At 45.8% G+C, this 16,295-nt stretch overlaps 3 protein-coding genes across 3 annotated transcripts in view; 2 read left to right on the top strand and 1 right to left on the bottom strand.

The window, feature by feature from the left end:
• Nucleotides 1-16,295, bottom strand: part of h2ac14 (H2A clustered histone 14) — a 1,193,713-nt gene that overhangs the window by 625,935 nt on the left and 551,483 nt on the right.
• On the top strand, nucleotides 2,985-7,027 carry LOC116407564 (oocyte zinc finger protein XlCOF6.1-like). The gene is made up of 2 exons (XM_031893056.1): nucleotides 2,985-2,997; nucleotides 5,350-7,027. The coding sequence occupies exon 2, from the start codon at nucleotides 5,385-5,387 to the stop codon at nucleotides 6,576-6,578; it is 1,194 nt and encodes a 397-aa protein (XP_031748916.1). The 5' UTR covers nucleotides 2,985-2,997; nucleotides 5,350-5,384; the 3' UTR covers nucleotides 6,579-7,027.
• On the top strand, nucleotides 11,796-15,982 carry LOC116407565 (oocyte zinc finger protein XlCOF7.1-like). Its single transcript, XM_031893061.1, has 4 exons — nucleotides 11,796-11,912; nucleotides 12,023-12,160; nucleotides 12,258-12,387; nucleotides 14,264-15,982. Exons 1-4 carry the CDS (start codon nucleotides 11,796-11,798, stop codon nucleotides 15,109-15,111), a joined length of 1,233 nt encoding a protein of 410 aa, XP_031748921.1. The 3' UTR covers nucleotides 15,112-15,982.

Consider the following 16,295-nt stretch of genomic DNA (forward strand, 5'->3'; position numbering starts at 1 on the left):
TGAAAAACGCTGACTTAGACAGATATTATACTTAAGTAGTTACGTTGGGCTGAAAAAGACCAAAGTCCATCAAGATAAACCCTTCAAAGCAAACTCAGCCCCCACACAGCCCCATACTGTCACGGTCTCCCTGAGGGGGGCGCTATGGGGCACCAGGAAGTTGGGAGCCTACAGACTGGATAACCAGAAATGGCAGAACCACTGATATCACTGTGCGAGGGTTTAATGAAGGCAAATAACAGGAATAGGGGCAGAATCAAATATAAACAGAATATACAGCCCAGAATTAGTAGAAACCTGCAGGCAGATAATGAGGAGGGCGGAGCAAGGGGAGGAGCCAGCGTAATACAAGGAGAGAGTGACAGGGGAATCGGTCAGGGCCGGCCCTAAGCGCCTCCAGTGGCTCAGGGGGCAAATGCCCAGTCAGAAACACACAAACCTGCGAAAATCCTGACTTTATCGAATTGTTCCTGTGATATTTTGAAAACGTTGAGTTTTCAGACAAAACCCAGCGAAATCTCTAAAGTCTCGAAACAAAAGAACGGACTTCAAGGGAAGGGAAGGGCTGTTTGAACTACAACTCCCAGCAGCCCCGACATTTTCAAAATGGAGTAAAGCTCAGTTTTGTTTCCCCCAGTCTCCATTTCTCCCCTCTGTTCTCTCTCATTAGCAGATTAATGGGGATCAGCAGCCTCATTGTTAGGGGGCAAGTCTCTGTCTCACCCTGGAACAATAGGGGCAAAAAGCCTCATTAACATTTTATAAACAAGTAAAACACTGATTACAAAAAGTTTATTTTTATCCTATATGCTGTATAAAAAGTTTTTGCCTCACAGTTGCATGATTATGGGAGTTTTAGCTTAATCAATGAGGCAATAATAACATTTTGTGTGAATATATTGTAAACATTTTTATTAAAAGGAAAAGTAAAGCCTCCCAGGCACATAGTTTTAGCAGTAGTGCCCCCTCTTTAATCCCCTCACTGACATTTGCCCCAACGTATCTCTGCCCCCATAGCATGTCCAGAACTACAGAGCTGCCCGACAGCATTGCCCCCACCTGTTCCTAGCCTCCATCTTGGGGATCAGCAAGCAGCACAGGCACACTGGCACCCACACTGGGATATTGGGCTACAGGGTGGGACTGGCCCAACAGGGCACTGGATAAAAACCCGGGGGGCCCCAGTCCTGTTGGGCCCCTATCACTGGGCATGTTGGGGGGGGGGGGCCGGATTGCTGCTGCCCAGTAATGAGTAGGGGCTAGACAAGAAGGTATTTACACCCTTAATGTTACAGAAGTGGAATTACACAGAAATATAGACATTAGAAAGCCCAGATTGTCCTGAAAAAAATGATGTATAGTTTCCCTGGGCAACTGAAATTACCCCTCAGGAAATGCCCCCAAAGTGAAATGGCAAATCCTGCGGGTAAAATCCTTCCCCCCGAGGCTCCTGTCGCTGTGGGACTGGGTTTGTGGCACCGACAGGTTTACTAACAGCTAAAGGCAAATTCATACAAAAAATTGTCAGGAAAATGACCAAATCTGAAAACTGTCGGTTTAAAAGACAAATTCACAAAAGGGGAGATAGAGGTTTGTGAATTAGGTGGAAAATCTGACAAATCTATCTCCACTTTTATTTTGTCTCAATATCAGCACTTTTGTGAATTCCCCCCTTACAGTTACAAAATTATCTGTGAGTTTTCCCTCTGTCCCTAACTCTGCAGTCTGTGAGTTTTCCCTCTGTCCCTAACTCTGCAGTCTGTGAGTTTTCCCTCTGTCCCTAACTCTGCAGTCTGTGAGTTTTCCCTCTGTCCCTAACTCTGTGTCCCGCCCTTGTGCTCACTGATCCAATCATTCTTCTCCGCTGCTCTCTGTCCCGCCCACATTCCCCTCCCAGCCAATGAGTGAGTGTCCCAGCTCCTCAGTTCCCTCCCTCACAGCTACAGGCAGCAGAGCAGTGTGGGAAAGAGGTGAGTAAGGGAGCGGGGCTGCACTAATGGTGGCACTAAAGGAGCAGTGTTACCTTGTTGTTCCCAACACATGAGCTGATTCCCAGGGACACTTTGCTACTGAGTCAGTGCAGTTTCTGTGGCAGCTCCAAGCCCAACCCACCCACCATAAGTGAATTCCTCTCCCATTTGGTACCAAGGCCCCCCTGCAGCCTGAGGGGAAGCACTGAGGGGCCCATTCTTGGCAGGAAAGGGAAAGTGTTGATTGGCAGACATTGCATCATTAGAGGGAAGTTTAACAGGGGATTGTGGGATTGGTAGTTCAGCCCATGGCTAGACTAGTTATTCTATTCCCTGCTTGGAATTGTTTTGGGGGATATTGCTGGGAATAATCCCCTATAGAAATGTGTAAGTGCTTAATTCCACTTCCAGGCCCCTCCCTCCCACAAGGAGCCAATGGGAATGTGGGAGGAAGCGAGTGACCCAGTGATGGGGAAGAAGGATAAAAATGAGGAGCGGAAGGAGAGAATCCTGAATCTCACACTGGAGATTATCTATCTGCTGACTGGAGAGGTGAGGGGGGCACTGTGAGTGGCACAGTGAGAAGAGACTGTCTGTCTGTACAAAGGGGGTCTCTCTGCTGCGTTACACACTCATCATTCTCTCTCCCTCTCAATACATAGGGCTACGTCATCCCTAAGAAGAAGAGCCCAACTGTGGGTTTGGGGGCCCTGCATGCCCCTGGCTCCGTCATACAGAAGGAAAATGACAAGAAGATCCTGGAACTCATCTCCAACATCATCCAGCTGCTGACTGGAGAGGTGGGTGCGGCCCCCCAATCCCCCCTTATTGTTTAGTAACAGTGTATGATAATCCCTTTCTCTGGCTGGGGGATGACTGTAACATTGTGTGTGCCAGGTTGCCATAAGGTGTGAGGATGTTTCCATCTATTTTTCCTTGGAGGAGTGGGAGTATATAAAAGGAAACAAGGCCCTTTACAGGGAAGGGATAAAGGAGGAGGAGGAGCCCCAGCAGCTCCGCCCACTGGGTGAGTAATGGTTTCTATCATATACAGAGCATAGAATGCAGGATATCAGGCCGTTTAAGAGGCACATGGAAAGTCAGTAGTAACATATATTTAGTCATGTCTCTTCTGTGCCCGACTTAAATAAACAACTAGCAGGGAGGTACATTTATTTAGCACAAAGGGTTAAACTTGGTGCAACTGCTGGGGGGAGGAGCTATAGAGGGGCCTGTAGGACACTGACTGATAAGCAGCTGCAATAGATGTTTATGGAAGGGGACTTTAGGGTCCCAGTGATGTTGGGGGGGGGGGGGGACCAATAATCAGTCATTCCCTTGCTAAAAAGTTCAAATAGATCCTGATACAAACAGCTGCCGTTACTCTATAATACTCAGTTCATATAAATAACCCCAAGCTGCAGGAATACCTTCCTTTCTCTCAATAGTGCCCTTAAGTCTCCCCATATTTCTCCTGTTCAGATCATCAGAAGCCTCATAGGGAAAAAAAAACATTGAGCTCTGTAAAGCAAATTCCCATAATGCCTCGCTTTCTAAAGAAAACACACAGCTTTTACCAGTGCAGGCAGCAGCACATTATATTTTAGTTTTACTTTTATACACTTTTATTTTTTGGTGTTACTGTTCCTTTAAGTCCCAGCTTGGGGCAGCGCCAGTCACACAGTATACACAACAGTCAGGGACTCTTCTCAACATACACTCTTTGTGTTAAATTCTAGCTTTGTCTCAGTATGGGATTGTATTTAACTGTAACCAATACAAGATGTAAAGGATATTACTATGAGAATCAGACACAGACAGAATGTTGGGGGCAGATAACAGAGTTGATAAAAATGACATATAACAGATATACTCACCCAGAGGCTTCTGCAGGGTCACTTACTTCTGTTCCTCCCATTGGCCAGCAGTCGGCGCCACGTCGGGACAGTCACCCAATAATGGGGCTCATTTTGACCGACCGGAACCTTATTACCCAACAAGCCCCTGAGACAAGGTTCTCAGTATATCAAGTTATTTATTAATCAAACCCAGAGCCGTGTGGGAGCTTCACCAACACAGAACAGCAACTGAAATGTGTCACTAACAGCTTCCAGTGAGTCCCTGAAAGTCTCAGCCATTTATAGATGACAGTTTGCCTTATCCCAACAGTATATAACTGCCCCTTTTACAACTGTCTGTGACTCTGTGGTTATAGCTGAGCAAATAGCAAAGTGCATGTAGGTTCTTAGCCAATCAGCACTGTCAGGCCCTTGGGATGTTACAAGATGGCATATTAGGCTTATATTTTATACTTCACATATACAGCATATTTGTATACTTTCATCTCCTAACTCCCCTGCCTTGGGGTGTCTTTATAGGGGGCACTGGGGGATTTATGTGCCCTTTATACAGAACTTACCCGCCATAAGTGAGTGTTAACCCTATGGCTCCCTATATCTATTTGCTTATTGTCAGAAATAATTAGAGAGGCACCGAATCCAGGATTTGGTTCAGGATTCAGGCAGGATTGGGCTTTTCAGCAGGAATCCAACCTCCTGGCCGAACCCAATCCGACTCCTTAAAGGAGACATATCCTATAAAAATGATGAATGTACCAGGGAATTATACTCCTCTAGATATAGAAGGATTGTGCTTAAAAAGTTGTGTTTCTGACTGATTTATTGAGAAATTCCCCCAAACCCCACTAGCCCCGCCCATCTGTGCCACTTCCTGCTGGCTGAATTCTCTGGATGAGCTGGGGAGCCGGCGGCCCTCCGTACCCTGCACTGTAGGATAGGAACCAATCAGCAGCTAGGCTGACCTGATAGGGAACTGAAGCCTGTCTGTGCTTGTGTGAGTGCAGGGCTGTGATTGGCTCTCCCCCTCCTACTGTGTATCTGGCAGGGACCATTAGGACACGCCCACTCTCCATTTCACACTGGAGGGAGAAGTGAGAGGATCTATAGGGAGCTCCAATAAAGGGGCCATTTTTACAGAGAGAATTTATTTTTAGCACAAAGTGAAACCAGCACCGGATATTATTCATAATTGCCTACAAAATTAGCGTTGCTCCCCATTTATCCAATATGTCTCCTTTAAAATCATGTATTTCCCTGAAAAATATAATGACAAAATCCAAGTTATTTCCCTCAGATATATCTCTGATCTCTATCCTTCCCTTTAGCAGCCTGTGAGTATAAAGATGGGAGCGATGTTACAGCACATACGGAAGCAACTTTATGTTGTAATAATGATGGGAATCTCACAAACCCTGATGTTTCTCCAGCGGAACAGCCCCCACCGGCCAATGGGATTAAAGAGGAAGAAGCTTCATGTGGAAGGGAAAACCAATCAAATTGCAGCATTAATCCCCTTACAGAACAGATACAGGGAACAGACACACCTACTCCTATCATGGGGTGCAGCCTGAATAACAGCTCGGCAGGGGATTATACACCGGTTGTTATTAAAGAGGAGGCGAGTTCATGGGAGGAAGAAAAGCCCCTCGCAGAAGGAACACAAGAAACAGACACAGCGACTCTCATGGGGCGGAGCCTGAATAGCAGCGGCTTCCCTAAGGATACAGCCAATGGTACTGAAGAGGAATCAGATTCATGGAAAACAGACCATAATTACTGCAACATAAATACAGAGCAGCCACCGGGAACGGACCAATCAGCTCCCACCATGGGCTGCAGCCTGAACACCAACTCGCCAGCGGATTATGTATCACTTGTTATTAAAGAGGAGGTGGCTTCATGGGAAGGCGAAAGCCAATCAGATTGCAGCATTAATCCCCTTACAGACCAGATACAGGGAACAAATACTCCTATCATGGGGAGCAGCCAGAATACCTTACAAATGACGGGTAATAATCATGATGAAAATTCCCACCAATCTCCACATAAATCTCACATAACAAAAAATAAATTACGTAGGAAATACAGCTGCAATGAGTGTCATAAACATTTTAGTAATAAGAGAGACTTTGATAAACACCAGAGAACCCACAAAAGAGAGAAACCATTTTCTTGTTCTGAATGTGGGGAATATTTTTCAGACCAGTCCAACCTGAAAATTCATTATAAAACTCACATAGGGGTGAAACCATTTTCTTGTTCTGAATGTGGGAAATGTTTTTCATACCACTGCCACCTTAAAACGCACCAGAGAACCCACACAGGGGAGAAACCATTTTCATGTTCTGAGTGTGGGAAATCTTTTTCAGCCCTATCCCACCTTAAAACTCATCATACAACTCACACATGTTCTGAATGTGGGAAATGTTTTTCAAAGAAATACGACCTGAAAATTCATTATAGAACCCACACAGGGGAGAAACCATTATCATGTTCTGAATGTGGGAAATGTTTTTTCTATCGATCTAAACTTAATCGGCATCAAAGGACTCACACAGGGGAGAAACCATTTTCATGCTCTGAGTGTGAAAAATGTTTTTCAAACAAATGCGACCTGACAATTCATTATAGAACCCACACAGGGGAGAAACCATTTTCATGTTCTGAATGTGGGAAATGTTTTTCCTATCAATCTAAACTTAATCGGCATCAAAGGACTCACACAGAAGAAGCCATTTTCATGTTCTGAGTGTGGAAATTTTTTTAGACCACCCAAACCTGAAAATTCCTTATAGAACTCACACAGGGGAGAGACTTTTTTTTTTGTCCTGAACATGGGAAATGTTTTTCAAGAAAATCCTATATAGATCGTCATCAAAGGACTTTCACAGGGGAGAAGCCATTTTATTGTTTTAAATTAGGAAAATGATTTGCATTGAACTGTAGTATAAAAATACTTTCACAATGACAAAAACCGTAAACTTGTGTAGGGATCAGAGAACTCTTTCCCCCGTTTCTCTCTCTGTGACAACATCCAGTCCAGCTACAGTCTCAGGAGGAACCTGATTGGCTGGATGCCCCAGTGCACTGTTGGGAGAGAGGAGGTGCCTAGGTTTGGAGTCAGGGGCGGGCCCAGCAGCTTATAAAGGGGCCGGAGTTGAGACAGAGAGACCAACCAGTAAGCAGTGAGTGTGTAAAGGCTGAAGGGAACTCTGTTACTGTTTGCCTGTTATAATTATTTTACCTTTACACCCAGTTATATAAAGTTGATATTTGCTACAAACTGTGTGTGATTATTTCCCTAGTTGGAATCCCCTGGCGGCTCTGCGCTAAATCCCACTTCCCAGTACCTTTCACTATTTGCAAGGGGGACCCCATTACCTGTTTAAACAAGTATACAGCCCGACAGGAGTGAGTGTGCCAAGAAAGGGTTACACTCATTATACAAAGGGAGCATCTTTAACCGCCAATGGCGTGCCTCACACACTGTTTCACAGTTAAAGATTCTCTCTGCAGAAGCGCCATGTGGTTTTATTGCATTTTTATCCCTGTTAGTATTCCTGATCTGTTTTTAGCTTCGCTTTGCCAGGTGTAACAAAAATAACTTTACCTATTTTGAATTCAACGGAATGTGTACTTTCCAAAATTATATGGTTTTCCGGGGGTTTCTGTATAGTGGGGGGGTTACTGCACATAATACACTGACAGGGGGCTCTGTATAGTTAGGGGGGTTACGGCACATAATATGCTGACAGGGGGCTCTGTATAGTTAGGGGGGGTTACGGAACATAATACACTGACAGGGGGCTCTGTATAGTTAGGGGGGGTTACGGCACATAATACACTGACAGGGGGCTCTGTATAGTTAGGGGGGGTTACGGCACATAATACGCTGACAGGGGTCTCTATATAGTTAGGGGGGTTACGGCACATAATACGCTGACAGGGGTCTCTGTATAGTTAGGGGGGGTTACGGCACATAATACACTGACAGGGGGCTCTGTATAGTTAGGGGGGTTACGGCACATAATACACTGACAGGGGGCTCTGTATAGTTAGGGGGGTTACGGCACATAATACACTGACAGGGGGCTCTGTATAGTTAGGGGAGTTACGGCACATAATACGCTGACAGGGGTCTCTATATAGTTAGGGGGGTTATGGCACATAATACGCTGACAGGGGTCTCTGTATAGTTAGGGGGGGTTACGGCACATAATACACTGACAGGGGGCTCTGTATAGTTAGGGGGGGGTTACGGCACATAATACACTGACAGGGGCTCTGTATAGTTAGGGGGGTTACGGCACAAAATACACTGACAGGGGGCTCTGTATAGTTAGGGGGGGTTACGGCACATAATACACTGACAGGGGGCTCTGTATAGTTAGGGGGGTTACGGCACATAATACACTGACAGGGGGCTCTGTATAGTTAGGGGGGTTACGGCACATAATACACTGACAGGGGGCTCTGTATAGTTAGGGGGGTTACGGCACATAATACACTGACAGGGGGCTCTGTATAGTTAGGGGGGGTTACGGCACATAATACACTGACAGGGGGCTCTGTATAGTTAGGGGGGGTTACGGCACATAATACACTGACAGGGGGCTCTGTATAGTTAGGGGGGGTTACGGCACATAATACACTGACAGGGGGCTCTGTATAGTTAGGGGGGGTTACGGCACATAATACACTGACAGGGGGCTCTGTATAGTTAGGGGGGGTTACGGCACATAATACACTGACAGGGGGCTCTGTATAGTTAGGGGGGTTACGGCACATAATACACTGACAGGGGGCTCTGTATAGTTAGGGGGGTTACGGCACATAATACACTGACAGGGGTCTCTGTATAGTTAGGGGGGTTACGGCACATAATACACTGACAGGGGGCTCTGTATAGTTAGGGGGGGTTACGGCACATAATACACTGACAGGGGGCTCTGTATAGTTAGGGGGGGTTACGGCACATAATACACTGACAGGGGGCTCTGTATAGTTAGGGGGGGTTACGGCACATAATACACTGACAGGGGGCTCTGTATAGTTAGGGGGGGTTACGGCACATAATACACTGACAGGGGGCTCTGTATAGTTAGGGGGGTTACGGCACATAATACGCTGACAGGGGGCGTTCATATTTAGGGGTTTTTATCTGGTAACTTTATGGCCTGTAGGAGATAAGTGTAAGATTTTTATATATAAATATTATATGATGTACACTGCTTCCTCCAGGTGCTCCTCTCCAGGTGCTCCTTCCCAGGTGCTCCTCCCCAGGTGCTTCTCCCCAGGTGCTTCTCCCAGGTGCTCCTCCCCAGGTGTTCCTCCCCAGGTGCTCCTCCCCAGGTGCTCCTCTCCAGGTGCTCCTCCCCCGGTGCTCCTCCCCAGGTGCTTCTCCCCCGGTGCTCCTCCCTGACTACTATCCAGAGCACATTTATACACCATTTCAGCCACTGCCCCACATACCAACTGATCAGATGGGGTTGATAAGAGCCACACCCAGCCCATTGTTCAGTAACTGTTGAGAAGGCTTCTCCCATACAGTAATGAGATTTCCGGCTCCTGTAGCAGCCGCACTGTCCCACCCCCATCCCCAGAAATACCCTTTGATATGGAGATTTGGCTTTGGGTGAGACTTGGGCAACTGGTTTATAGTAATCAGAACTCCCCCATAAACTGTATAACCCATAAATATGTATAAAGCCACAAACACATACGTATATAACACAAATAGTGGCCCCCAAGGTGAGCAATTTCTTACATAAGATTCTATAGACTGGAAGCTTTGAAGCGATTTTTTAAAAATGTCACAAATTTTGATAAAAACCAATAACTTTAGGAAAGCATTGTGACTTGATAGTTTGGAGCAGACAGACAGTTGGGCCTATTTTGGATTCCTCAGAATCTGTTCTTTCCAAAAATGTATAATTTTCTGGGATAAACCTTCTGTCAGTGGAGTTTTTGGCCTTGATATGTAAAGTATGCAGCTTTCTGGGGCAGCGCTTTGGGGATTTGGTAGTGTCCTGCCGGGAGTTTGTGGCCTATACACGTGGGAAATCCCCATAAAACTATATATATTTGGTATCGGCACGTTCAGGAGACATGGGACTTTCCAAATCAGTTGTATTTTCGTGCATAAAATAATTTTTGTTTCTAGTATATGTGTTTATATTATGGAAAATTAGATGTTTTTTGCATTTTTAGACATTTAGAAGCCCATATCTTGTTACAGAATTGGAATTACACAAAAATACCCTATTTTGAAAGCTTAGGTTGTCCTGAAAAAAATGATATATTGTTTTCCTGGGTAAACTAAAAGTCCCCCCCGAGGAAAGGCCCCTAAAGTGCAAAATGTTCAAAAACTGTCTGGCAATACAAGTTCCACTTTGACCGAAACGGCTGGTAGTGAAGGGGTTAAGCATCATTGGTGATGTCACTTCCTTGTGTAATTAGAGACAATATCCATATAGCAGTAATAAAGCAGTGAAACCAGTAGAAGCCCCACTAATACCAACAGTGTAAGGATCTATTAGTGCACTTTGTCCTGATATCTTTTATAAATTTAATGATTAATATATTTAGTATATGAATTGTTCCTGTGATATTTTGAAAACGTTGCGAAACAAATGAAAGGACGGGAAGGGAAGGGCTGTTTGAACTACAACTCCCAGCAGCCCCAAGGCACCCTGAGAGTTCTAGTTTAGGGAGGAAGTGCAGCAGCGAATGGCAGCCCCCACATCACATGACACAGTAGTACAATCACACAGCAGGTGCAGCAGGAAGAAGGGGGCAGTGCAGGGAGTTTGGGATGGAGAGGCTGGAACAGCAGCAAAGAGGGGGAAATAGGGAGCTTCATTCTACACTAGTCAGTCCCATTGCATGCTGGGTATTGTAGTTTTACAGTAACCTTGGCAGTAGGCAAACTGTTACACAAAAACTACATTACCCAGCATGCATAGGGAGAGGCAGGCCAGGTACACTAGGTGGGAAAAGGGAACATTGGTGAGTTTCCAAACTACAAACCTGCAGAGCCCCCCCCCCCCCCCCCCCAAACTGTTATGTGCAGAGATCCCAATACAGACTGCACCACTTTATGTTTTGGGGAATATTGTTTAATGGCTCCAAGAACTAGCCTGAATCCATACCTTGGTGCATTTGTACTGAAAACCTGCCTGAGCTGTAGCCTGTTAGCCCAGTGTGGCAGAAACACCATCAGCCTGGCAACCCTGAAGGGGTTAATATCATGAAAAGCTCAGTTATTCCTACACTTACACAACTGTCTGTGAGTTTTCCCTCTGTCCCTAACTCTGCAGTCTGTGAGTTTTCCCTCTGTCCCTAACTCTGCAGTCTGTGAGTTTTCCCTCTGTCCCTAACTCATTCTCCCGCCCTTGTGCTCACTGATCCAATCATTCTTCTCTGCCGCTCTCTGTCCCGCCCACATTCCCCTCCCAGCCAATGAGTGAGTGTCCCAGCTCCTCAGTTCCCTCCCTCACAGCTACAGGCAGCAGAGCAGTGTGGGAAAGAGGTGAGTAAGGGAGCGGGGCTGCACTAATGGTGGCACTAAAGGAGCAGTGTTACCTTGTTGTTCCCAACACATGAGCTGATTCCCAGGGACACTTTGCTACTGAGTCAGTGCAGTTTCTGTGGCAGCTCCAAGCCCAACCCACCCACCATAAGTGAATTCCTCTCCCATTTGGTACCAAGGCCCCCCTGCAGCCTGAGGGGAAGCACTGAGGGGCCCATTCTTGGCAGGAAAGGGAAAGTGTTGATTGGCAGACATTGCATCATTAGAGGGAAGTTTAACAGGGGATTGTGGGATTGGTAGTTCAGCCCATGGCTAGACTAGTTATTCTATTCCCTGCTTGGAATTGTTTTGGGGGATATTGCTGGGAATAATCCCCTATAGAAACGTGTAAGTGCTTAATTCCACTTCCAGGCCCCTCCCTCCCACAAGGAGCCAATGGGAATGTGGGAGGAAGCGAGTGACCCAGTGATGGGGAAGAAGGATAAAAATGAGGAGCGGAAGGAGAGAATCCTGAATCTCACACTGGAGATTATCTATCTGCTGACTGGAGAGGTGAGGGGGGCACTGTGAGTGGCACAGTGAGAAGAGACTGTCTGTCTGTACAAAGGGGGTCTCTCTGCTGCGTTACACACTCATCATTCTCTCTCCCTCTCAATACATAGGGCTACGTCATCCCTAAGAAGAAGAGCCCAACTGTGGGTTTGGGGGCCCTGCATGCCCCTGGCTCCGTCATACAGAAGGAAAATGACAAGAAGATCCTGGAACTCATCTCCAACATCATCCAGCTGCTGACTGGAGAGGTGGGTGCGGCCCCCCAATCCCCCCTTATTGTTTAGTAACAGTGTATGATAATCCCTTTCTCTGGCTGGGGGATGACTGTAACATTGTGTGTGCCAGGTTGCCATAAGGTGTGAGGATGTTTCCATCTATTTTTCCTTGGAGGAGTGGGAGTATATAAAAGGAAACAAGGCCCTTTACAGGGAAGGGATAAAGGAGGAGGAGGAGCCCCAGCAGCTCCGCCCACTGGGTGAGTAATGGTTTCTATCATATACAGAGCATAGAATGCAGGATATCAGGCCGTTTAAGAGGCACATGGAAAGTCAGTAGTAACATATATTTAGTCATGTCTCTTCTGTGCCCGACTTAAATAAACAACTAGCAGGGAGGTACATTTATTTAGCACAAAGGGTTAAACTTGGTGCAACTGCTGGGGGGAGGAGCTATAGAGGGGCCTGGGGGGGGGACCAATAATCAGTCATTCCCTTGCTAAAAAGTTCAAATAGATCCTGATACAAACAGCTGCCGTTACTCTATAATAATCAGTTCATATAAATAACCCCAAGCTGCAGGCATACCTTCCTTTCTCTCAATAGTGCCCTTAAGTCTCCCCATATTTCTCCTGTTCAGATGATCAGAAAAGCCGACTTCTCTGTTAAAGTTCAGCTTTTTCACACTACTGTGCGTGAGCAAAGCCGGAAGGAGGAAGCGCTCGCTACAGCTACCCCGGGCTGGGGCTGTTCTCTCCTAACAGGGGCACCAGCCAGGGGTTATAGGTAGGCAGCTTTCAGCTCTCTCCTCTCTGCTTCTCCCCCCTCCCTTAAGAATGGTAAGAATTCACACCCCCCCCTTAGGAATGTGGATCTTAGCCAATCAGCAGGAAGCTGACTCATAGTCTTACAAACTGAGCATGTTCAGTTGGTCTGGGTGTCTGTGCAGGAGTGAGGCATCATGGGAACTTTCTTTACACAGCTCAGCGTTTTTTCTTCCTGTTTGGCTTCTGATCATCTGAATGGGAGAAATATGGAGAGACTTAAGGGCACTATTGAGAGAACTGAAGGTATGCCTGCAGCTTGGGATTAACTCTTTATTAGCCTTTCCTTCTGCTTTAAGTCCCAGCTTGGGGCAGCGCCAGTCACACAGTACACACAACAGTCAGGGACTCTTCTCAACATACACTCTTTGTGTTAAATTCTAGCTTTGTCTCAGTATGGGATTGTATTTAACTGTAACCAATACAAGATGTAAAGGATATTACTATGAGAATCAGACACAGACAGAATGTTGGGGGCAGATAACAGAGTTGATAAAAACGACATATAACAGATATACTCACCCAGAGGCTTCTGCAGGGTCACTTACTTCTGTTCCTCCCATTGGCCAGCAGTCGGCGCCACGTCGGGACAGTCACCCAATAATGGGGCTCATTTTGACCGACCGGAACCTTATTACCCAACAAGCCCCTGAGACAAGGTTCTCAGTATATCAAGTTATTTATTAATCAAACCCAGAGCCGTGTGGGAGCTTCACCAACACAGAACAGCAACTGAAATGTGTCACTAACAGCTTCCAGTGAGTCCCTGAAAGTCTCAGCCATTTATAGATGACAGTTTGCCTTATCCCAACAGTATATAACTGCCCCTTTTACAACTGTCTGTGACTCTGTGGTTATAGCTGAGCAAATAGCAAAGTGCATGTAGGTTCTTAGCCAATCAGCACTGTCAGGCCCTTGGGATGTTACAAGATGGCATATTAGGCTTATATTTTATACTTCACATATACAGCATATTTGTATACTTTCATCTCCTAACTCCCCTGCCTTGGGGTGTCTTTATAGGGGGCACTGGGGGATTTATGTGCCCTTTATACAGAACTTACCCGCCATAAGTGAGTGTTAACCCTATGGCTCCCTATATCTATTTGCTTATTGTCAGAAATAATTAGAGAGGCACCGAATCCAGGATTTGGTTCAGGATTCAGGCAGGATTGGGCTTTTCAGCAGGAATCCAACCTCCTGGCCGAACCCAATCCGACTCCTTAAAATCATGTATTTCCCTGAAAAATATAATGACAAAATCCAAGTTATTTCCCTCAGATATATCTCTGATCTCTATCCTTCCCTTTAGCAGCCTGTGAGTATAAAGATGGGAGCGATGTTACAGCACATACGGAAGCAACTTTATGTTGTAATAATGATGGGAATCTCACAAACCCTGATGTTTCTCCAGCGGAACAGCCCCCACCGGCCAATGGGATTAAAGAGGAGGCGGCTTCATGGGAAGGGGGAAACCAATCAGATTGCAGCATTAATCCCCTTACAGAACAGATACAGGGAACAAATACTCCTATCATGGGGAGCAGCCTGAATACCTTACAAATGATGGATGATACTGATGATGAAAATTCCCACCAATCTCCACATAAATCTCACATAACAGAAAATACATTACGTAGGAAATACAGCTGCAATGAGTGTCAGATACACTTTAGTAATAAGAGAGACTTTGATAAACACCAGAGAACTCACAAAAGAGAGAAACCATTTTCTTGTTCTGAATGTGGGGAATATTTTTCAGCCCAATCCCACCTTAAAACGCATCAAAGAACCCACACAGGGGAGAAACCATTTTCATGTTGTGAATGTGGGGAATGTTTTTCACAGCAATCTGACCTGAAAATTCATTATAGAACCCACACAAGGAAGAAACCATTATCATGTTCAGAATGTGGGAAATGTTTTTCCTATCGATCTAAACTTAATCGGCATCAAAGGACTCACACAGGGGAGAAACCATTTTCATGTTCTGAGTGTGGAAAATGTTTTTCACAGCAATCCAACCTGACAATTCATTATAGATCCCACACAGGGGAGAAATCATTATCATGTTCTGAATGTGGGAAATGTTTTTCCTATCGATCTAAACTTAATCGTCATCAAAAGACTCACACAGGAGAAACCATTTTGATGTTGTGAATGTGGCAAATGTTTTTAAGACCACCCAAACCTGAAAATTCCTTATAGAACTCACACAGGGGAGAGACTTTTTTTTTTGTCCTGAACATGGGAAATGTTTTTCAACAAAATCCCATATATATCGTCATCAAAGAACTTGCACAGGGGAGAAGCAATTTTATTGTTTTAAATGAGGAAAATGATTTGCATTGAACTGTAGTATAAAAATACTTTCACAATGACAAAAAACGTAAATTTGTGTAGGGGATCAGAGAACTCTTTCCTGTTTCTCTCTCTGTGACATCATCCAGCCCAGCTACAGACGGGGGAGGAACCCGATTGGCTGGATGCCCCAGTGCACTGTTGGGAGAGAGGAGGTGCCTAGGTTTGGAATCAGGGGCGGGCCCAGCAGCTTATAAAGGGGCCGGAGTTGAGACAGAGAGACCAACCAGTAAGCAGTGAGTGTGTAAAGGCTGAAGGGAACTCTGCTGAGTGCCAGCCTGTAAAGAGAGATCCGCTACACTGCTGTTAGATGCCTTTACTCCCTGCGGATCCCCCGTGAGTGACCCATATGAGGATAAAGGTATAGAGTCTCCGTGTGTGGCCCCTGGGGGAGGGCAGGTGTTTCTCGGGGCTACATGGGAGCAACTGCCTATTCCAAAGGGAGAGGTACTTTGGGGCAGGTAGCGCTACCTGGGGGAACTCTGGGGAAGGGACTGAACTGGGAAAGGGTATTTCCTCCAGGAGGGGAGTGTGGGACTGAGCCCCCAGAGAGACTGAGCCAGTAGTGGCTAAACCCATCCCGGTTTCCCAAAGCAGGGTTATTACTGTTTGCCTGTTATAATTATTTTACCTTTACACCCAGTTATATAAAGTTGATATTTGCTACAAACTGTGTGTGATTATTTCCCTAGTGGGAATCCCCTGGAGGCTCTGCGCTAAATCCCACTTCCCAGTACCTTTCACTATTTGCAAGGGGGACCCCATTACCTGTTTAAACAAGTATACAGCCCAACAGGAGTGAGTGTGCCAAGAAAGGGTTACACTCGTTATACAAAGGGAGATTCTTTAACCGCCAATGGCGTGCCTCACACACTGTTTCACAGTTAAAGATTCTCTCTGCAGAAGCAGCATGTGGTTTTATTGCATTTTTATCCCTGTTAGTGTTCCTGATCTGGTTTTAGCGTAGCTTTGCCGTGTGTAAC

Source organism: Xenopus tropicalis, chromosome 9 (assembly GCF_000004195.4).
Source record: "Xenopus tropicalis strain Nigerian chromosome 9, UCB_Xtro_10.0, whole genome shotgun sequence".
Taxonomy (NCBI): Eukaryota; Metazoa; Chordata; class Amphibia; order Anura; family Pipidae; genus Xenopus; species Xenopus tropicalis.